A 23376-nucleotide genomic window follows, 5' to 3' on the forward strand; every position below is an offset into this window, starting at 1 on the left:
GTGGGATTTCTTCTTTTTGCCTGCCACATAGCTAATTATTCTCCCTCTAAGCGTAGGTTTGGCTGCTTCCCAAAATAAAAAAATATCTTTAATGTGTAAAGCATTATCATCTTTATATTCCCACCACCACTGCAAAAGCAACTGAGTGAATCCCTCGTCCTCATAGAGATAAGATGGGAAACGCTAGATGATGTCAGTGCCCCTAGGGATTATGGGAGAGTATGTTAATTGTATGGGGGTGTGATCTGAAATCACTAGGTCTAGAATTTCTATTCGTGTTATTTGTGATAGAACTGAGGGTGTGACAAAGAGGTAGTCCAAGCGAGTCCAAATATCATGGGGGTTAGAGTGGAAAGTGAACTCTTCACTGTCTGGGTGTAATACTCTCCAGCTATCACAAAGGAATGTGGAGTCTATATAATCGTTCAAGATCAGTGATTTGGAGGTAGTAAGCTTGCTCGCTGGAACTCTCTTGGATCTATCTTCATAAGTGTTCATGATGGCATTAAAATCCCCCCCTTGTATTATTTTAGCCTCCCCCAGCATTAACACCTCTTTTTTAACTTCATTATAGAATGACTTGTCCTCCTCATTTGGAGCATATACATTAAAGAGAACCAATTCCTCCCCAGCCAAACGCAACCTGATCCATATCCACCTTCCCCCGTTGTCCGACTTGTGATTCACAATTTGTCCCTGCAGGGATTTATGAAGCAAGATTAGCGCTCTAGCTTTGCGTCCCTGGGCTGGGGAGCCAAAGACTTGTCCCACCCATGATTTGGCCATATACTTAAACTGGTCCTGTGCTAGGTGACATTCTTGGAGCATTGCGATCTCCGTTTTTACCTTTTTAAGGTGGCGAAGCACTATAGAGCGCTTCCCTGGGGAGCATAAGCCCTTGACATTCCAGGATGTGACATTTAACGTCATGGGGAAGTTGTACCATGGATCAGGCTGGGTGACAATATACATATACAAAGTGATTTGAGAATGCTCTCATTTACGAGGTGACAGACCCCTCCCAAAGTTTCCCTCCCTTCATCTCTAACCCCTTCCCCTCTTAGCAGAGATTGACATGCAGGAGTTCAACTACTCCATAGCTTCACTGTCAAGTATAATGTCAATGCCTTTCGAGGAAAAAAAGAAAACAATAAAAAAAAAACACAAAAAAAAAAAGAAGCAACAAAGAACATAGCTACGTGACTTCACTTCTATCCTGGACGTCGTCCTTTCTTCTGTGCTCCAAGCCGGTATTCCAGCCAACGTCCTGTCCTTAGTTGTAAATATAATATAATAGAGCTCAAACCTCTAATCAAGATAGAGAGCTTTCAGCGAAAGGAAAGAGTCTCCGAACTGTGTGAAAAAAAAGTCAACATGACTCCTGAACTTTGAAGGATGAGCCAGCTACAGTGTGGCAGCGCCCCCTGCCTGTTAAGTTTAAACAATGCAATAAGCAAAAAAGAAAATCTCACAGGCTCAGTCCGGATCCGCATTGTCTCTTCACAGAAAAGTAAGGGCCTCAGTGACTGAATGAAATACATGTTTCCTCAGTGTCATCTGTTACTCTCAAAATAGCTGGATATTGTAAAGTAAACTTCCATTTTTTTTCAATGCATAGTGCGCATGCTGGATTGAAAGCCTGGCGTTTCTTAGAGACCTCAACTGAGTAGTCGTTAAAGATTCGGATCTGGGTATTTTGATGCTCCAAGGAGTGGTCTAACTCTCTGTATGATCGTAGTAGCTCGTTTTTTTCTGCAAAGTCTAGGTATCGAGCAAGGACTAGGCGTGGAGGGCGTTTATCTGAGGGAGATCGTGGGGGTCCCACTCTGTGGGCTCGTTCCACTTTGCATCCTCTTTTGAAGCCTAGCATTTTAGGGAGTGTGGAAGCGCAGAAATCTCGCAGGGCTTGGGCTGTCATGGACTCAGGGAGGCCCACCACTCTGAGATTGTTACGTCGTGAGTGGTTTTCCAGATCCTGCAGCTTTTCCTGCATTTGCTTGTGTTCTGCCTGCATCTTTTTATTTCCCTTCTCTTCATTAGCTCTTTCATCTTCTAACTTTTGTATGCGAGTCTCAGCTTGATCTAACCGCTGATCATGGGACTGCAGTCTGTGTTTTATTTCCCCCAATGAGTGATCTATGGCTGCCTGTATGACTGTCTGCAGCTCTGGCGCCAGCCTCTCCACCACCGCCGCGGCCAGTTGCTGATAGTCAATGCCCCCCTGTCCTCTCTCACCTTGGTCTAGCAGCTGAGAGTCCTCTGGGTGTTCGGAGGTTTGTGAGTGCTGGGACTCGTGGTCCACCGCGGGAGACTGTGGCTTGGTCATGCTGCCGGGGAGGTGGGGCGGCGGCCATGTTGGGAGCGGCTTCCTCCATGACTGGGGCCTGTTTTGTTGTGGACCGCGTAAGATAGCGGTCCATGAGACGGGCGGATGGCGGCTGGCGAGTCTGGATGGCTTCCAGAGAAGTTTTCCAAGGAGCGGGGGCGCTGTATAGGCTCTGCGGATCACTGACTGTGGACTCGGCTAGCAGAGCTTCTGAGTCAGCCTCCTTCCATCCAGGCACCGGAACCGGAAGTCGTTCTTACCTTTTTAAAACCAATTACCAATTAATAGCCTCATTTAAAGTGTTGATTTAAATTTAAAATCCGGTTTCTCAAAAGTTATTTTTTGAATTGTTTTTGTTTAAGTTGTAGCCTTTTATCACCTTTATAATCCATGAAATTGGGGGGATTGTAGCATGCATAGGGGCTTTAATAATCGCTTAAACACTATTCCGTGATCACGGTCGTGGTTAACTGTGATTGCCTCCTTCACAGGCATTCTGTGAGTCCGGCTCTAATCTGGAAATCAATCACGCCGTTTCTGGATTTTTTTCAGTCACGGCCAAATAGTCGAATCGTGATTGGGGGCTATCCGAGCACCACTGAATATGTGTAAGGTTCCCAAGTTTACAACCATCATTGAGCTAATATGAGTAACACAGACTCCTTTCTGCAAGTAGTGTCTGAGACAACCAGCCCTTTTCCAGCATTACCTGCTGCTCTCCCAATAAGCTAGCAACAACAAGGGAAAGAGGCGCTCTGATATGATAAAAGCATCTAAAATCAGCTTTAAAACGATACAAAATATGAGGTGGCTTACGTCAATGACGAAAAACTCCGTAATAAATACAAACAATTTTTATTAGCACAGGCAAAGCGTTTCACGGGTCTCAGCCCGCTTCATCAGGCCAATAGCAGTGCCAATAGGGGGCCTAACTAAGCCAGCATAGGGGGCCTAACTAATAATAAAAATCTTTTGTATTTATTACTGAGATTTTCGTCATTGAGGTAAGCCACCTCATATTTTGTATCGTTTTAAAGCTGATTTTAGATGCTTTTATCATATCAGGGCGCCTCTTTCCCTTGTTGTTGCTAAGTATACCCCCGAACATACCTTGTCCCAGGGGTGGTGATAGACCGCTAGTGGAGTCCCCACAGTGGACTTAATCCGCCATTTTTCCAAAAGAGAGCGACCATCCTGCCGGTTCTGGATAGGACCACCCCGAGTGGAGTCGGGTTTATTGTCTCCACCTGCTTCCTGTGGTTGGTTGCCCCCTGCAACCTCCCTTTGTGAGTAGTGCTTTTATTTATTTACCCACCTCCATTGCGTTTATTGACATATTGCACTACTGGGCTCCCATCTTTTGTCTCCTGTGCCTTTTTCTACAGGGTGCTGAATCACCCCTACTACAATTGCTCCTAATAAGCTGGGCAGGGCCAGATCAAGGCCTTGGCCCCCCTCCTGTCACTGTGTCTCCCTGGAATTTAGATGTGATCAGCACCCACGGTTTCAAAAAAACATTGGTGGAGTGCTATGACCATCTGTCCTCCAGTACCCCTGGGACGGCAGCAAGCGATTCCAAAAAAGTGGTCAGCACCTCCACAATAGCTCTTTTACTTAAAACATAGCTCTTTATTCAAAAATGCTTAAAAGCCATAAAAATAGATGGACAAAGGTATGGGGCTGGATTCCAGCAACAGCTCGCTGTTTCAGACCTCTCAGCCTTTCTTCAGGCTGGACAGTCCCACACTCTGTGTGAGTGTGGGACTGTCCAGCCTGAAGAAAGGCTAAGAGGTCTGAAACAGCGGGCTGTCGCTGGAATCCAGCCCCATACCTTTGTCCATCTATTTTTATGGCTTTTAAGCATTTTTGAATAAACAGCTATGTTTTAAGTAAAAGAGCTATTGTGGAGGTGCTGACCACTTTTTTGGAATCACTGTGTCTCCCTGCAGAGTTGATGGACTGCAGCCTGACAGAAGGCGAGATTACAGCACAGCATACACACCTCACCTCCTCCAAACTGCAGGCTCCAGATGTTTTATTATTATTTAGTATTTACATAGTGCCGATATCTTCTGCAGCGCTGTACAGAGTATATAGTCTTGTCACTAACTGTCCCTCGGAGGAGCTCACAATCTAATACTTTTCTTAGTCATATGTCTTTGTATGCATCATGTAGTATATCGTAGTCTAGGGCCAATTTTTAGGAGGAAGCCAATTAACTTATGTTTTGGGGATGTGGGAGGAAACCGGAGTGCCCAGAGAAAACCCATGCAGTCACAGGGAGAACATACAAACTCCATGCAGATAGTGGAGTTTGTATGTTCTCCCCAGGACCCAGCGCTGCAAGGCTGGCAGAGTGCTCACCATTACGCCACCTTGCTACCCAGACGTTAGAGATTCAGGTCCCTTCTGTCTTCTCTGCACTGTGCCACTGCTCTGTACTTCCCAAATCACAGATCAGAGGCACAGTGCAGAGAAGACAAAACTGACCTGAACCCCTAGCATCTGGAGTCCGCAGCCTGGGGGAGGTGAGGTGTATGTGCTGTGTTGTAGTCGCTGCCCACTGCCCTCTGTTAACTCTGCAAATGGCGAGGGGACTGCCTAATACTGGGGGCACATTTAGCAATTCATTCAGGAGGGCTGCTTAATACTGGGGCACATCTGGCAATCTATCCTTTGGTGGCTGGATAGTGTAATGGTTAAGGGCTCTGCCTCTGACACAGGAGACCTAGGTTCGAATCTCGGCTCTGCCTGTTCAGTAAGCCAGCACCTATTCAGTAGGAGACCTTGGGCAAGTCTCCCTAACACTGCTACTGCATATAGAGCGCGTCCTAGTGGCTGCAGCTCTGGCGCTTTGAGTCCGCCAGGAGAAAAGCGCGATATAAATGTTCTGTGTTTGCGTATGTTTGTTTGTATCCTGGAGAGTGGTAGGGCTACCTAATATTGGGGGCACATCTGACTATACTGGGGGGACATCTGTCTACCTACCTAAAATTGGCAGGGGTCTATTTAATACTGGCATCACAATTTCTACCTAAACTGGGGTATGCACAATTCGGGAGTGGCATATTGAATTCTCCACCTCTAGTTCTGGAGGATAGAGTCCTAATACTGGTGCTGGGATTTCATAAAGGTTCACAAGCAAACTGTGCAAGCATTGCTGCATTAAAAACTCTAGGCAGACATTTTAAGGGTATATAGATACACCAAAAGTATTCATGCGGATTTGAAAAAATGTTTTGGAGAGGTGGTATCTCAATATTTGAAGGGTAAAATTTGCACATTCTCACCACTACTGTCCAACTCCAAGAAATGCAAGACCACAAAGTAACCTCAATTTATCCAGAATCAGAATCAGTTTATTTCGCCAAGTACAACGGGGGTTGTACCCGGAATTATTTTTGGCTCATACAGGGTCGGAGATGGTACAAACACATATGCGTGGTGGGTCACCACATACAATCAGGTACAGTATAGTAGTACATAAGTAAGCATATACACATATAATACAGCACATGACTAGTGGAGGACGCGTGGGGCAGTCTGGAGTGCTATGTGAGGGGAGCAGCCACATCTACCGGCGGCGCTTGCTCTGCAGCAGTTCCAGATGCCCCGCAGTGTGTAATGGAAAGAGAGGATAGAAAAAGAGAGACAGAGAATGATAATTAAAGAGAGAATGAGGAAAAGAGAGAGAGAAACAAAGCAAGAGAAGAGAGAGAGAGGCAGAGAGTCCCCCTTAGGGCTGCAGATTGTGTACAGTCAGATAATCAGTCCGAAAAACCATGTGCTCCCCTCCGAACTGAGGGGGTAGCATAGCTGTGGCTTTGTGCCCAGTCTGTGAGCTGGTCGGGGTTGGTGGAGTGTACAGATGGAGGCAGGATCCAACAAGTGAGAATAGCTGCTACATACCAGGATCTGTAAGAAAACAGCATCTGGCAAGTAAGGCAGAACAATAATGCTGACATGTCTCGAGCTGGGTCTGGCTTTTACGGTACGTACACACGTGTCATTTGGTGGCCTCTGTACAGTGGCTACTAATCAATCCTGCAGGCACGATGGTAGTCATTAAAGTGACACTGAAGTGAAAAAATACTTGATATAATGAATGGTTTGTGTAGTACGGATAATTGATAGACCATTAGTAACAAAGAAGAGTCTCATATTTTTATTTTCAGTTATATTGTTGAACTTACTTGCAGTAAAACCTTAAACAAACAAGAAACGGCGAGAGACAGGTTTAGATACGTGCTTCAGAAAGCATCACTGTAGCCAACCCAAGTTTGGCCCGAGAGCTCAGAGAAGCTCTTTTGCATAGATAACAACTGAAGTTTCTTAACTCTTCCTGTACTGGAAACAAAATGAGACTCAGATCTGTGCTACTGATGTTCTATTTCTTAGCTGTACTACACATACAACTCATTGTATCATAAGCAGGCCCAGATTTACCTCACAGGAGCTTATAGGCACAGATGTCTTAGCACCTTACACTTTGCCCTCCATGAACCTACCAAAACTCTTTCACACTTTCTTAGCCCCCAAATTAACTAAATTGTTTAATTATATTGTCTCCTCTAACCATCTAGCTCCTGAATTCCAAATAGCAAATATTTCTGTCATTCCTAAAACGGGCAAAGACCCAGCCCATCCAGCAAATTATAGACCTATCTCGCTTTTGAATAGTGACACAAAAATCTTCGCTAAATTACTAGCGAATAGGATATTAAACATACTTCCTACTCTCATCCATTATGACCAGGTAGGTTTCTCTAAAGGTAGAGAGGCTACAGATGGAGCAAGACAAATAATAAATATCATACATTATATAGGACTCTGTCGAAGGCCTTCTCTGCTCCTAGCTTTGGATGCGGAGAAGGCCTTTGACAGAGTCCACTGGGGTTTCCTTAGAGCTACTCTCACCAAATTTGGCTTTTTGGGTTCTTTTCTAAATGTCATTTTCCTCTATATTTGGCTCCCTCAGCAACAGTTACGATTGCAGGTTTTTCCTCCAAATGATTCCCTATATCAAATGGCACCCAGCAAAGGTGCCCCCTTTCGCCTCTAATTTTTACATTAATAATGGAGACACTAGCTCAGAAAATCAGGTCTGATTCAAAAATCGAAGGTATTAAATTAGCAGATACTCAATATACCATAGGTTTATTTGCAGACAACATGATCCTTAGTCTAGAAAATCCCATTAACTCCCTCCTATCAGTGAGAGATGTACTTAACAACTTTTCTAAAGCATCCCTTTATAAAGTCAACGAGAATAAATCCCTGATACTTACTTTTAATATACCCCAATCTCAGGAAAATTGGATATCAGAAAACCTACCATATCCTATAGCAGAAAAAACTATTCCTTATTTGGGCATTAAACTCCCCAGAACAACCTCTGATCTTTACAGTATTAATCAGCGAAATGTGACATTTTTAGAAATATAAATATCCCACTTCCTAAATATTTCTTCACCGAATTAGTCAATTATTACCCGCTTTATATGGAAAAACAAATCACTTTGAATAGCATATAATTCACTTATCCGTCCTTCTCAATTTGGAGGATTCGGCTTACCAGATCTCGAATACTATCAAGCTGGCATAGTTGATATTTCTAAACACTGGTGGGCCTCTCCTCATATTAAACCATGGGCAATTATAGATTCTTCATTATATGGCAAGTTTTTAAAATATCTCCTTTCAGCCTCCTTTTTTATTCTGAAACCTCAAACTCCTATCTCCCCCCCAATGCACATCACAATTGCCTGTTGGAAGAAACTTTACACAAAAGTTTTTCAAAGACCCAGATGAACTCCGATTAGACATCCCACTAACTGCCCTTGCACTAATTATAAAAAAATATTAACCTTAATCTATGGACCAAAGCAAAGGTGACCCATATTAATGATTTACCCGTATATACTCGCAAGCAAGCCGACCCGCATATAAGCCGACCCCCCAAAAAATGATTGACCCGCATATAAGCCGGGGGTAGGAAATGCTGGCCGCGTGATCCCCCAGTGTGTCCCAGTATAGCTAGTATAGTGCCCAGTATTAGTAGGTAGTGCCCTAGTAAAGTGCCCAGTATAGCTAGTATAGTGCCCAGTATGGGTAGGTAGTTCCCCAGTATAGCTAGTATAGTGCTCAGTATAGCTAGTATAGTGCCCAGTATGGGTAGGTAGTTCCCCAGTATAGCTAGTATAGTGCTGTGTATAGCTAGTATAGTGCCCAGTATAGGTAGGTAGTGCCCAGTATAGTGCCCTGTATAGCTAGCATAGTGTCCTGTATAGCTAGTATAGTGCCCAGTATAGCACCCAGTATAGCTAGTATAGTGTCCAGTATAGGTAGGTAGTGCCCAGTATAGTGCCCCAGTATAGCGCCCATTATAGGTAGGTAGTGCCCAGTATAGTGCCCCAGTATAGCTAGTACAGTGCCCAGTATAGGTAGTGCCCCCTCCTCTCCCCCGCCCCGCGGTCGCCGCTATTACCTTAGCTGGCTCCGCATCTTCTATTATTTCCCTCTCTGCTCGTAATGTAATTCACTCACAGCAGCGCGCCCCACGGGGCTGCTGTGATGACGAGGCAGGAAGCCATAGAGAGAGAGCGGCTTCCTGTAGCTATGGGAACCGCTCTCTCTCTCTCTCTATGGCTTCCCGCCTCGTCATCAAAGCAGCCCCGTGGGGCGCGCTGCTGTGAGTGAATTACTGTACGAGGAGAGGGGGATAATAGAAAATGCGGCGCCAGCTCAGGTGACGGGGGGGGGGGGGGTGCGCTGACCACAGGTGACTCGCAAGCAAGCCGACCCCCCAACTTGCTTGCGAGTATATACGGTATATGAAGGGGACAGACTCGTATCGTTTCAACACTTGTACCACAAATTTGCTCTACCAACCTCAGAAGAATATGCTTACCTACAAATTAAACACTTTCTTTTGAAGCAGTATCCCCTCTCTTCCTAGACACCTCAAAGCATATCTTAAAATGCCCAATAATCTAAAAGGAGGCGTTTCCCTCTGGTACAAGCATTTGACCTCTCTTTTCTACACTGAGGTGGCTTTAGCTAGACACAAATAGATGGTCTAGAGAACTGATGATCCCGATTACCAATACAGATTTATCTAAAGCAATCTCGTGTATATCCAAACATTCCCATTGTGTGTCCCATTTAGAAACGGTGTTAAAAATACTCCACAATTGGTATCTTACACCAAAGACGCCTTGCCACCTTTAACACCTCTCACCTTGTTGCTGGAGAAACTGCCTAGAAATAGGTTCTTTATATCATGTGTTATGGTCCTGCCCTTTGGTTCCTGACTTGTGGAAAAATGTATTTAGAACAATTAGTGATATTGTGGGTTAGCAGGTCCTTCCAGATCCACCTTTAGCCATCCTCCATATTAATATGGAATGTATCCCTCATATCCACAGATTTTTAACCTCGCCTGTATTTTTTGCCACCAGACAACTCTTATTGGCAAACTGGTTATCCCCTCAGATTCCGTCTATAACGCAAATCAAGGCAACCGCTCAAACAAACGTGAATTTTGAAATGTCCTTCTCAGTTCGCATTACCAGCAAATCCTGCACTCACTTCAATTTGTAGTATATTAACCCCCCAGGCCAGAACCTACCCTCTCTAGAAACAAGAAACTTATTTAACAAAGAATCACCCTATTGGATGGGATCTAATATTAACTCTGTTCACACTAGCTGCGCTCAAATGTTCCTAATATTACACCTAACCATTAGCATTGACACTAGGGGCTTGATTTACAAAGCTGTGCTAACCTACTTAGCACGGCTAAAGTCTTTAGACGTGCTAACCAGGGTGCTAAGTAGGTTGGCACCGGATTACTCAATCAGATCGCGCACTAAGTTTACGCGCGCAAAGTGTTGCGCGCACAAAGTCCTATGCGCGCGCTAAGTCCCATAGGCTTTAATGGTCACTTCATGCGGAGCGCCCTGCACTCTGTGCAGTGCTCGCGTAAAGTGTTGCGCGCGTAAAGTTTTGCACGCGTAAAGTTTTGCACGCGAAAAGCTCATTTAGGCGTGCTAAGGGGGTTTTCACAGGCGTGCTAACAGTTAGCACCGCTTTGTGAATCAAGCCCTATACCTCTGAACCATTAGCACTTTCTCCCATTTTAAGCTTCTTAGGTAGTACCAAGCTATCTTAAGCTAGATTAACACTATAGGCAAACCTACCAACAACTGATGACTGATAGCCTGATTAAAACTTACTCATTGTTATCTTGAATTATTTTCTAACTACGCATAGTATTATGTCAATGAATTCTATTTTCTATATGCCCTATGCTCTTATGTTCAAAGTTATATGCTGTGTGTTCTTAATTCTATGTGATATACCTTTATATCAGACATGTTTGTCAATGACATATCTACAATCTGAATGTATGTTTTGTATTTGTATGTATGTTTTGTATTTGTTTTGTTTTTTTCTCTCAATAAAAATGTATTGAAATAAAAAAAAATACCAGTTGTGGCGCAGACCTGCTGATCTCTATGGCTGAAGTACTGTATGAATCACGCACCTGAAACAAGCATGCAGCTATAGGCAGTCCCCAACTTGCAAACACTCGGCGAATGGCCCGTCACGTAGTTACATGATAAGAAGCCGACACTAGGAAGAAACAGTGATGGTGAGATGAAATCGTCCATTGTGGAGGTGAAAGGACCACTGCTGCTTCCACTGTGTACTCTGCTAAAAGAACAAGGCTATGGAGCATAGGAAGCAAAGGACAAAAGAAGCACAGGGGGAACAGAAGAGGGAGGGAATATATTCAACAGCATCATCACCCCAATCCTGCTCTATAGCAGTGAGGTATGGGGCCCGGCCACCTACTCTGACAATCAAAATGGGACTCCAGCCCAACAGAAATCTTCCATCTAGAGTTCTGCAAGTATCTTCTCCAAGTCCATCGCAGCACTTTGAATTCAGCCTGCCGGGCAGAGCTAGGCAGATTCCTACTATGGCTGACTATCCAGCAGAGGGCGCTCTCATACTGAGCGTATATACAGAGCAGCAGACCAGCACTTATCACCATAAAGTCTCACTGAGCCAGGGGGGGCGAGGCCATACCATGCGCTTTGAAACTCACTGTCTACCAATCGCTGCAGAGAGTGCACACAATGACTCCGTATCTGGAGAAGCTACACCACCACAAAGACAGACAGACCTTAAACCTGTACTGTCTAAGCGCCCACAACCTGGAGATAGACAGAGCGACACAGACAGACATGGAAGCCCCGGGAGGAGAGACTGTGCAGGCAATGGGACCAGGGGGTCCTGGAGGATGGAGCCCACTTTCTGCTACACTACAGCAAATGTACACCTTTGAGGACTGTCTACTTCCAAAGACTCTCTGCCCACAGCCCGTATTTCACCTCCACAAATGAGGAGAGGAAACTCTACATCCTACTGAGGGAAGAGGAAAAAACTGTGCAAATAGCTGCCTGATATGTCACTGCCTGCCACCAAATGAGAGGAACATGACACCACATGGTTCAATCCGTTCTAAGGAAGTAGAGGACGGAGCACCAGCACTGCTCTTTAGGGTTTAATCGTAATTACACAGGCATACAGGCAAAAAGTAGGATAGGCAACTACCGCTTCCTCAGAGACCAACAAAGGTATCAAAAGTGATGCATGTGGACAACAGTTTATATACATAAAGTACAGCACTTACCACTCCCCACCGTCTAATCACCGCTGACGAGTGCGCGCCGCCATTACTGCGGCCGCGTACGCTTCCGGGGTTACGCCCTGCCCACTTCCGGGATTCACGTAACATCATACCCAATCGGCGCTCAGGAAGGGAAAAACCAATCCGGTGCTGCGCTGGGCTAGTTACCGCTAGTGCGTCCGTGGTTACAATGTAACCATTGCGGGAGAGACGGTGGAGATGTGGTTCTGGAAAGACATAAACAATAGCAAAGAATTAAAATTTAGCCTGTGATTACATTAAAAATCAGCGTAAAAATGTATACGAGGGCATGACTATATAAGACAATAAGGTGCATTCTAATAAGCGTCTAGATAGCAATAAAGTTCATTACGCTCGTTTAGTCCCATAGCGTAGCAGGCATCTGTTAAGGAAATTAAACGGGCTTCTTCCTGTAGTAGTTTTTGTTTACGGTTTCCTCCTCTGTGGGGGATTGGTACTTGTTTAAGACCCATAAACCTCAACCCCCCCCCCATTTTACCTCCATGACACTCTCTCATATGAGCTATCAATCTGCCTGCTCCTATACCTGTACGTACTGAGTTAACATGCTGCTGAAAACGAGTATCTAATTGTTGTTCTGTTTTCCCAATATAAAACCTTTTACATGGGCATATAATAGCGTATACTACATACAGTGGCTTGCAAAAGTATTCGGCCCCCTTGCCGGTTTCCACATTTTGTCACATTACTGCCACAAACATGAATCAATTTTATTGGAATTCTACGTGAAAGACCAATACAAAGTGGTGTACACGTGAGAAGTGGAACGAAAATCATACATCATTCCAAACATTTTTTTTAAATAAATAACTGCAAATTGGGGTGTGCGTAATTATTCGGCCCCCTGAGTCAATACTTTGTAGAACCACCTAATGCTGCAATTACAGCTGCCAGTCTTTTAGGGTATGTCTCTACCAGCTTTGCACATCTAGAGACTAAAATTCTTGCCCATTCTTCTTTGCAAAACAGCTCCAGCTCAGTCAGATTAGATGGACAGCGTTTGTGAACAGCAGTTTTTAGATCTTGACACAGATTCTCGATTGGATTTAGATCTGGACTTTGACTGGGCCATTCTAACACATGGATATGTTTTGTTTTAAACCATTCCATTGTTGCCCTGGCTTTATGTTTAGGGTCATTGTCCTGCTGGAAGGTGAACCTCCGCCCCAGTCTCAAATCTTTTGCAGTCTCCAAGAGGTTTTCTTCCAAGTTTGCCCTGTATTTGGCTCCATCCATCTTCCCATCAACTCTGACCAGCATCCCTGCCCCTGCTGAAGAGATGCACCCCCCGAGCATGATGCTGCCACCACCATATTTGACAGTGGGGATGGTGTGTTCAGAGCAATGTGCAGTGTTAGTTTTCTGCCACACATAGCGTTTTGCATTTTGGCCTAAAAGTTCCAGTTTGGTCTCATCTGACCAGAGCACCTTCTTCCACATGGTTGCTGTGTCCCCCACATGGCTTGTGGCAAACTGCAAACGGGACTTCTTATGCTTTCTGTTAACAATGCCTTTCTTCTTGCCACTCTTCCGTAAAGGCCAACTTTGTACAGTGCATGACTAATAGTTGTCCTATGGACAGAGTCTTCCACCTGAGCTGTAGATCTCTGCAGCTCGTCCAGAGTAAACGGGACTTCTTATGCTTTCTGTTAACCATGCTTTTCTTCTTGCCACTCTTCCATAAAGGCCAACTTTGTACAGTGCATGACTAATAGTTGTCCTATGGACAGAGTCTTCCACCTGAGCTGTAGATCTCTGCAGCTCGTCCAGAGTAAACGGGACTTCTTATGCTTTCTGTTAACCATGCTTTTCTTCTTGCCACTCTTCCATAAAGGCCAACTTTGTACAGTGCATGACTAATAGTTGTCCTATGGACAGAGTCTTCCACCTGAGCTGTAGATCTCTGCAGCTCGTCCAGAGTCACCATGGGCCTCTGATCAGCGCTCTCCTTGTTCGGCCTGTGAGTTTAGGTGGATGGCCTTGTCTTGGTAGGTTTACAGTTGTGCCATACTCCTTCCATTTCTGAATGATCGCTTGAACAGTGCTCCTTGGGATGTTCAAGGCTTTGGAAATCTTTTTGTAGCCTAAGCCTGCTTTAAATTTCTCAATAACTTGATCCCTGACCTTTCTTGGACCTGTCTTGTGTGTTCTTTGGACTTCACGGTGTTGTTGCTCCCAATATTCTCTTAGACAACCTCTGAGGCCCTCACAGAGCAGCTGTATTTGTACTGACATTAGATTACACACAGGTGCACTCTATTTAGCCATTAGCACTCATCAGGCAATGTCTATAGGCAACTGACTGCACTCAGATCAAGGGGGCCCGAATAATTATGCACACACCACTTTGCAGTTATTTATTTGTAAAAAATGTTTGGAATCCTGTATGATTTTCGTTCCACTTCTCATGTGTACACCGCTTTGTGTTGATCTTTCATGTGGAATTCCAATAAAATTGATTCAGGTTTGTGGCAGTAATGTGACAAAATGTGGAAAACTTCAAGGGGGCCGAATACTTTTGCAACCCACTGTATGTAGATCTGCAATGTAAATAATCTTTTATGGTCAATCTTGATCCCCCTAATTGGACTGTTTTTCCCGGCAGGAACTGATCACAATGATTGCATGTTCTACATCTGTAGTTCCCTTGTGGACAAAGGCTTTGTAGCCAATTTCTTTGTTTAATCTGCCATAGTTCGCTAGATGTAACAATGTCCCCAATCGTGCGTGCCCTTCTAAATGTAATCAGGGGTTTCTCGTTAGCAATATGGCTCAGTGATGGATCTAATTTCAAAATAGACCAATGTCTAAGAATAATGCTACGCAGTTTTTCTGCCATAGGGGAATATTCAAAGACCATTACTGCACGTCCATTATTGGGTTGTGTACCTTCTCTTTTCTTTTTCCTTTCCTTCCAAATCAAGTCAATATGTCTCATCTTTTTAGCTTTCAGGTAGGCATTGATCACCACCTCTTTTGGATATTGTTTAGCTAGAAAGCGCATGCCCAGATCAAAACTCTGCTTCTCATAGTCAGAGTCCAGGCTATTGTTCGTTTTTAGTCGTAGAAATTGCCTGTATGGAATTCTATCTAGAGTGTGTCTTGGGTGGTAGCTGTAATACTGAAGGAGAGAGTTAGTCGCCGTAATTTTTCGGTATACCCTGGTAAGGATACTCTCTCCATCAGTGAACAGCTGAAGCTCGAGAAATTCCACCGGATTCCCTCCCCACACTCCAGTGAACTGCATATTGAAGGTATTCACATTGATGTATTGAATAAATCGATTGAAACTGGACTGATCACCTTTCCAAACTATTAAAACATTGTCCACAAATCTAAACCAACAGACAATGGAATTTCAAAAGGGGTTAGACTTACAATGGATATATGCTTCTTCCCACTTTGCCAGAAACAAATTTGCAAATGTGGGTGCTACAGCCGTCCCCATTGCAACTCCAGATGACTATTTGTACCATTTTTCCTCAAACATAAAACGGTTATGGTCTAGAACAAATTTCAAGCACTTACTAATGAAGCCCACCCATTCTTGTTTTTCCCCCCGCTCTAGCAGGTAATCATTGACCACATTGACCCCTAAATCCTGTGGGATCCGAGTATAGAGACTTACTACATCTATTGATGCAAGACTATAATCTCGTTGCCATTTTATGGTACTGATCTTTCTAAGAACATCTAGTGTATCCATTAGTAGGGATGGTATTCCTTCCAAAAATGGCTTCAGTTGAAAATCAAGAAATTTAGATAGAGGTTCCGTTACGGATATTCGGGCCAATACAATCGGTCGCCTTGGTGGTTGCAACAGATTTTTGTGGATCTTTGGAAGGAAGTACCATACCGGCTTGATTGGGAACGATGGTGTTAACCCCTCCCCCTATTTCTTAGTAATTTGACCTGTTTCAACTCCTGCACGTAATAGAAACTGTAGCTGATTTTTATAGTGTTCTGTGGGGTTTTTAGGGAGTTTGATGTAATTACCAGGAGTCCCTTCCAGAAGCCGCATTGCTTCCTTAATATAATACTCCCTTGACATTACTATTGTATTCCCCCCTTTGTTCGCTCTCTTGAGAACTAGACTTTCATTTTTCTGTAGCTGTTTCAAAGCCCTTATTTATTTATACCAGTCCACAATTTGATGTGGACTGGTATAAATCCATCAGGAGGCTAAATATCATCATGGCAGAAAAGTGAAGAAATTATAAGTGAAGGTGATGTTGTAGATTCTGGTAATCTGGGATTTGTTCCTAGAAATGTGTTGACAGAGGATGATACTGCATTAGAAGTGCTTGGATCTCTATTAAGAGAAAACACGGATGTATCTATGGTGGAAACAGACGATGGATCCACCCCAACCCAAATCAAAAGACTGTACAACCCAAGGAAATCTACTAGAGACTTTCCAAGTACCCCCGTTTCGGCCATAGAGAAATTTGAAACCTTGGTGAAATCTGACATGAGAGCATTATTATGCCACTCCAAATTTCAGCGAGGGGGATCTAAGGGCTTTGAAACAGCTACAGAAAAATGAAAATCTAGTTCTCAAGAGAGCGGACAAAGTGGGGAATACAATAGTAATGTCAAGGGAGTATTATATTAACCACTTAAGGACCAGGGGATTTTCTTGTGATCGATGCTGTCTGGACTCTACAGCCCGCAGCACCGATCAGGTATATGCCAGGGCGATCAGACTTCCCCCCCCCTTTTTCCCCACTAGGGGGATGTCCTGCGGGGGGAATCTGATCGCCGCCGGCTATTATTGATTTGCGCCCTCCGCAGCGTCTTCCGGCCTCGCCTCAGTTCCCTCCCTCTCTCTTCCCCTCTATATCCGTCCTGCGCCTGATCGGATAGGCTTCTGCCTATCAGATGCCGGCGATCCCCGGCCAATCAGAGCGCCGAATCATGTAAACAGCGGGGATTTCTTCCCGGCGTGCTTACATTACACGTGCGAGCCACGATCGGCGGCTCGCACACTGTTCACGGAGGCACCCTCCGTGAACTGGCATGGAAAGGCCGCTTGAACGAGCAGCCACATGCTATACCACTAACGACCCGCCGACTCCTATCGGCGTTAGGTGGACATTAAGTGGTTAAGGAAGCAATGCGGCTTCTGGAAGGGACTCCTGGTGATTACATCAAACTCCCTAAAAACCCCACAGAACACTATAAAAATCAGCTACAGTCTCTATTACGTGCAGGAGCTGAAACAGGTCAAATTACTAAGAAAGTGGGGGAGGGGTTAACACCATCGTTCCCAATCAAGCCGGTATGGTACTTCCTTCCAAAGATCCACAAAAATCTGTTGCAACCACCAGGGCGACCGATTGTATTGGCCCGAGGAACCTCCATCTAAATTTCTTGATTTTCAACCGAAGCCATTTTTGGAAGGAATACCATCCCTACTAATGGATACACTAGATGTTCTTAGAAAGATCAGTACCATAAAATGGCAACGAGATTATAGTCTTGCATCAATAGATGTAGTAAGTCTCTATACTCGGATCCCACAGGATTTAGGGGTCAGTGTGGTCAATGATTACCTGCTAGAGCGGGGGGAAAAACAAGAATGGGTGGGCTTCATTAGTAAGCGCTTGAAATTTGTTCTAGACCATAACCGTTTTATGTTTTGAGGAAAAATGGTACAAACAGTCATCTGGAGTTGCAATGGGGACGGCTGTAGCACCCACATTTGCAAATTTGTTTCTGGCAAAGTGAGAAGAAGCATATATCCATTGTAAGTCTAACCCCTTTTGCAACTCCATTGTCTGTTGGTTTAGATTTGTGGACAATGTTTTAATAGTTTGGAAAGGTGATCAGTCCAGTTTCAATCGATGTATTCAATACATCAATGTGAATACCTTCAATATGCAGTTCACTGGAGTGTGGGGAGGGAATCCGGTGGAATTTCTCGACCTTCAGCTGTTCACTGATGGAGAGAGTATCCTTACCAGGGTATACCGAAAAATTACGGCTACTAACTCTCTCCTTCAGTATAACAGCTACCACCCAAGACACACTCTAGATAGAATTCCATACGGGCAATTTCTACGACTAAAAACGAACAATAGCCTGGACTCTGACTATGAGAAGCAGAGTTTTGATCTGGGCATGCGCTTTCTATGTAAACAATATCCAAAAGAGGTGGTGATCAATGCCTACCTGAAAGCTAAAAAGATGAGACATATTACCTTGATTTGGAAGGAAAGGAAACAGAAAAGAGAAGGTACACAACCCAATAATGGTCTTTGAATATTCCCCTATGGCAGAAAAACTGCGTAGCATTATTCTTAGACATTGGTCTATTTTGAAATTAGATCCATCACTGAGCCATATTGCTAACGAGAAACCCCTGATTACATTTAGAAGGGCACGCACGATTGGGGACATTGTTACATCTAGCGAACTATGGCAGATTAAACAAAGAAATTGGCTACAAAGCCTTTGTCCACAAGGGAACTACAGATGTAGAACATGCAATCATTGTGATCAGTTCCTGCCAGGAAAAACAGTCCAATTAGGGGGAACAAGATTGACCATAAAAGATTTACATTGCAGATCTACATATGTAGTATATGGTATTATATGCCCATGTAAAAGGTTTTATATTGGGAAAACAGAACAACAATTAGCTACTTAGTATTAGAGGTGACACACTGTGGGACAAGAGGCTTACGGGAAACAGAGGTGACATGGAAGCTTGAGATTTGTGTAGCTACACCACTAGTTATGAGGACTTGTTTGAACTTTTAAGAAATGCTTTTCTAAAGAACATTCACAGGAAAAGAGCCCTCCAAATGTAAAAAAACAAACAAAAAAAACCCTGCACTGCAATTTCTATGTATGTAAAATATGTAGATTTTATTTAAACAGTAGCAGACGAAATCAATATTAAAAGATCTCCACAAACTTATTTTTTTTTTAACCATGTAACATAATTTTTTTTTAAACTTTAGTTTTTTAATAAGTATTAAAAGCAGTTACAATGTATAACAAAGCATAATAATGCAAGTCTAAACAGTATGAACAGTATACAAATATAGTCAATTTTGTGCATTACGTTAAAGTCCCGGTGGGCATCTTAGATGCAAAGAGATTGAGACTATACTTAAAGTTGGGTTGGTCCATTAGCTGTGGATAAAGAGCAATTTAACTGTTTATAGTAGATAATTAGATAGATAAACTCTATATGATAGTTGAGATCTCCCAGAAGGGAGCTTGAGGAAGGGTATAATGCGGAGGGGGGGGGGGGGGAGGGGAAACGTAGGAGAAGGGGGGGAGGATAGGGGGAAGAGGCAGGAGTAAGGGAAGGGGAGTCAAGGATGATAACAACAATAGACTCCATAGATAGTTGCAGGAATAGTAAAAAAAAAAAAAAAAAAATTAGGATGTTGGGGATTCTATAACACTTAACAACAATAATAATCTCAGTGGTTTATTGAGTATATGTATGCTTGTAGGACATAAGTCCTGTTACAGACGTACTATTAGTATTTTAGGGCTAGCTTGTGGTAGAATATAGGTTGCAGAGTCTTCAGAACGTGCTTGATCAATTTCTTAATTAATGACAGTGTATAGGTTGAGCTGTAGTGTAAATATCTACATATATATGTCCATCCATCTAGACCTAAACTCTAAGTTTGTTTGGTATAGAGGGGTTGTTCTTGAATTTTGAATAGTGGATAAAGAATAGAGGGGCTTTTACTCGGCCTCTTATGTTGTTTTAAGTAATTTTAAGTCAGTGTCTTCCAGTTAATGTCGAATAGGGTCTCATGGGATTGAGTTTGAGGTAAGTTGTCGTTATATCTGAGTTTTTTTTCGAGTGAGATATTGTAATCAACCTTGGATTGTAGTTGACCAAGGGAGGGAATGTCCATTGTTGCCCAGTTGGATAAAATAAGTGATCTTGCTGCACATAGAATATGGGTGACTTGCAGTCTTCTGTTTAATGTCACTTTGTTCATATTTAGATGTAGAAGAGCCATTTCAGGTTCTAGCCTGGATTGATTTTTTAGGATTTTGTTAAATAGGGAATTTATAGACAGCCAAAAGGGTTGAATCAGTGGACATTCCCATAGTAAATGGAGAATAGTACCTGTCTGCTGACACCCCCTCCAACAAAGAGCTGAGTGGTCAGCTGAAAAGGTGGCTAATCTCCTTGGAGTGTAGTGCCATTTGAATACTATTTTATATAGGGTTTCTTTATGTTGCACACATTTAGAATATTTATGTAGTGCTTGAGATGCGGCTAGGAATTGTGAAGTGGGAATTTCAGAGCCGAGGTCTGACGACCAGGCTTTTAGGTATTTCTCCAAAGGGTTTTTGGATGAGCTGATGATACTGTCGTACCAACTGGATATTCCGCCTTTCAGTTGTATTGATGTTTTAAAAAAGGGGAGAATTTGCTTGGGGAGATCTGGTATCGATAGCTGGGTGGATGTCATTAGGTGACTTATTTGGTTATAAATGAATTGCTGATGGGAAGGAAGATCAAATTCTTCTTGTAGCTGTGTAAAACTTTTTAGGGATTTATTGTTGAGTATATCATTAATAAGGGAGATACCTTTTTTTTCCCAAGATTGGATATTAATATAAGGTATTAGTGTATTTATAGTCTTAAGTGGTATATTTGGGGTAAAGGTATCTGGTATTTGGGTATTTTTAATTTTTTTCATATATTGATTCCAAGCTGATACAGTTGCTTGGATTGTGGGTAGGGAGGACTTTATTGGTTTATCTCCACAAACTCATTATAATCACAATCCCTGAAAATTCTTCATATCCCTGAAAAATGCTGTCTTGAAGTTTTTAGTTTTTTTTTCATTCAACCAACAAGTAATTTTGTTGACGGGAAATGACATAGGGGTCTCCTAAAAGATAATATGACGATGTACAAGAATCATTATATTGTGTGTGTGTGTGGGGGGGGGGGGGGGGGCTTGGCAGGGGAACATTTCTCAGCTTTTATATACATTTGAGCAAAAAGTGTCCAGTCCAAAATTATTCATACCCTTCTGTGTTGGCATTGCGGTGATATGGATACTTTCGGTGCATCGGATTGCAATGCATGCAGTATGCAAGTCTCCATAAACTTGCTTGGTAAGCAAGTCCCCATAAACTTGTTTGGCCCTTGCGGTGGGGTTTGTTTTTTTTTTTTGCTTTTAAGCTTCCACTCTAAAGAATGTATTTTTATTGATTGAATTCATGTCTTTCAGCTGATTGTAAAGAAGAAAGTATTTATGGATCTTGAAATGAATACGTTTGCACGTTTGGTAAGTTCAAACAATATAAACCTAATTTTTACCTGGATTTTACAAAGAAGTGTGGCTGGAAAAACAAAGTTTAAAAGCTTTATTTAGTCTATACAGAGCTACAAGATCTGAATGTGTAGTTACAAGCCTGTCTGTGACATTTATTTTACAGTTTGGATATGGATATGTAAATGCTTGGATCATTGTCAGTGATTATTTCCAGATGAGCCTTGTACAGGTTTACCACAACAACATAGTGAAAATGGGCACACAGCGCTGCTTTAATTTGGGCACTGCCATAACCCACAATGTAATTACCAGCTATGGCAAAACCAGAGGGGCAATTTGCGAGCCCAACTTCAGCTACAGGAGCAGCTGCCAGCTCCCTTTGTGGTTTAGGCAATGAATACCCTTTTTTTTTTGATAGCTGCCACCAGCTCAGCCACTGCTCTTTGATTTCTTTTTTTCTGTAGCAGCCACCAGCTTTGCCTCTCTTCAGCTTAGTAATTTGGGTGCCAGCTTCGTCAAGCTTCATAATTTAGGGTGGTAGTTTGTTGTTGCCACCAAATACTGGAGTCTGTGGATGTTGGGCAACAACAGCTGGACCCCGTAAAGGCTGTATGGCAGCAGATTGAAGACACAGAACCGCAGGAGACTGGAGGGGCAGGAGGCTTTAGAAACCAAACGTTTGGAGGCTGAATGGCAGGAGGCTTTGAAGGCTAAATAGCAGGAAGCTAGACAGTGGCAGTATGCTTTAGAGACTGGGTGGTAGCAGCAGGATTTAGTCAGGATTACGGCAGCAGTCAATGTAAGCTGGATGGCAGCAGGCTGTGGGAGCAACCGTCTGAGTGTTGGGCATCTGGAATGGTTGAAATCAGGGCCATCTAATCAGTGGCATTTCTAGCCATTTTGTCACTCCAGGCAAAAAAAAAACACAAACTTGTTGCACCCCCACCCTGTGGCTTGCGATCCCCCCCCCCCCCCCAACCCCCCATGGCACCAACACCCCCCTCCTCCTTCAGTGTGGTTGTGTGAACCTGCCCATGCATGCGCAGTTAGTTGGAGCCGTGGGCTCCACGCTACTGTGCAGGTGTGGCTGTGCTTGCATGGCTACTGCATGACCTCACTTGTAACAGAGGAAGAGTGCAGCCCTGATGTGGAGGGGGGCCGCGCTCAGCGACAGGAGACATCAGACCCCTGAGGAAAGCCTCAATAGGATCCTGAGACTTCCCTCTCTTCAGGTTAGTATATTATTTTAAACCTGGCTAGGGATCATTTTAAAATCAGAAAGACTAGTCAGCAGCAATGCAGCATCACTTCAGACAACATCATTGCTGAATATCATCATCAGCAGTGCTGCAGCTGCAACCCTCAGACAGTGTTTGTCACTTACTATCACACACATAACGTCACCTCACCTGCTGTTGTGCTGGTTACACGTCTGATAATGCTCTGCTCCTGACTGTTGTATGTGTGTGTGTGTCCTCCTGTGTGTTAAGGCTGGCTGCTAGTCTCTGTGTCTGGGGGCAGTGGTGGGGGGGGGGGGGGGTTGCAGCCTCATGTCTGGGGAGGATGTAGCCATGCTAGGCCAGGGAACAGGACAGGGGAACACAGTCTTGCTGGTAGGTGCCCGAATGCCTGGCACTGGCGTTGGGGATTAGAGGTGGCGCCACATGAGGTAAACATCATAACCTAGCTATGGAGAAGTAGCTGGGCAGCTTTAGAAGAGTAGGAATAGGAAGAGCAGTGTTGGCTCACTGCTTCTATGGAATGGAGGAAACTGGCTTTTTGTGCCAATAAGAAAAAGAAAAAATGCACACTGTAGTAGCGGTGGGTGGCCATGGTCCCACAGTGGATGTGCCGTTCCCTCCTGCATTGCACTGCAGGTGACCACTTGTACTGCCTGGTGCTTGAGATGCCCCTTGCATCTAATACTGTGGAGTCTGGTGACATAAGGTAGAAATTACAGTGGACTGGCCTGGTGAAACTTATGTTGCAGCAGTCTGACAAGGCATGGCTGGAGAGGCTAGATGAGGCTAGGCTGG

General features: G+C 43.8%; 1 protein-coding gene across 1 annotated transcript in view; it reads left to right on the top strand.

Annotated features, from left to right (window-relative positions):
• LOC137519344 (protein C-mannosyl-transferase DPY19L1-like) overlaps window positions 1-23376 on the top strand; it is a 1198743-nt gene that overhangs the window by 95606 nt on the left and 1079761 nt on the right. The window contains exon 6 of the mRNA XM_068238294.1: window positions 21296-21352. Coding sequence (XP_068094395.1) covers window positions 21296-21352 — 57 coding nt within the window. The remainder of the gene's footprint in view (window positions 1-21295; window positions 21353-23376) is intronic.

Source organism: Hyperolius riggenbachi, chromosome 5, assembly GCF_040937935.1.
Source record: "Hyperolius riggenbachi isolate aHypRig1 chromosome 5, aHypRig1.pri, whole genome shotgun sequence".
Taxonomy (NCBI): Eukaryota; Metazoa; Chordata; class Amphibia; order Anura; family Hyperoliidae; genus Hyperolius; species Hyperolius riggenbachi.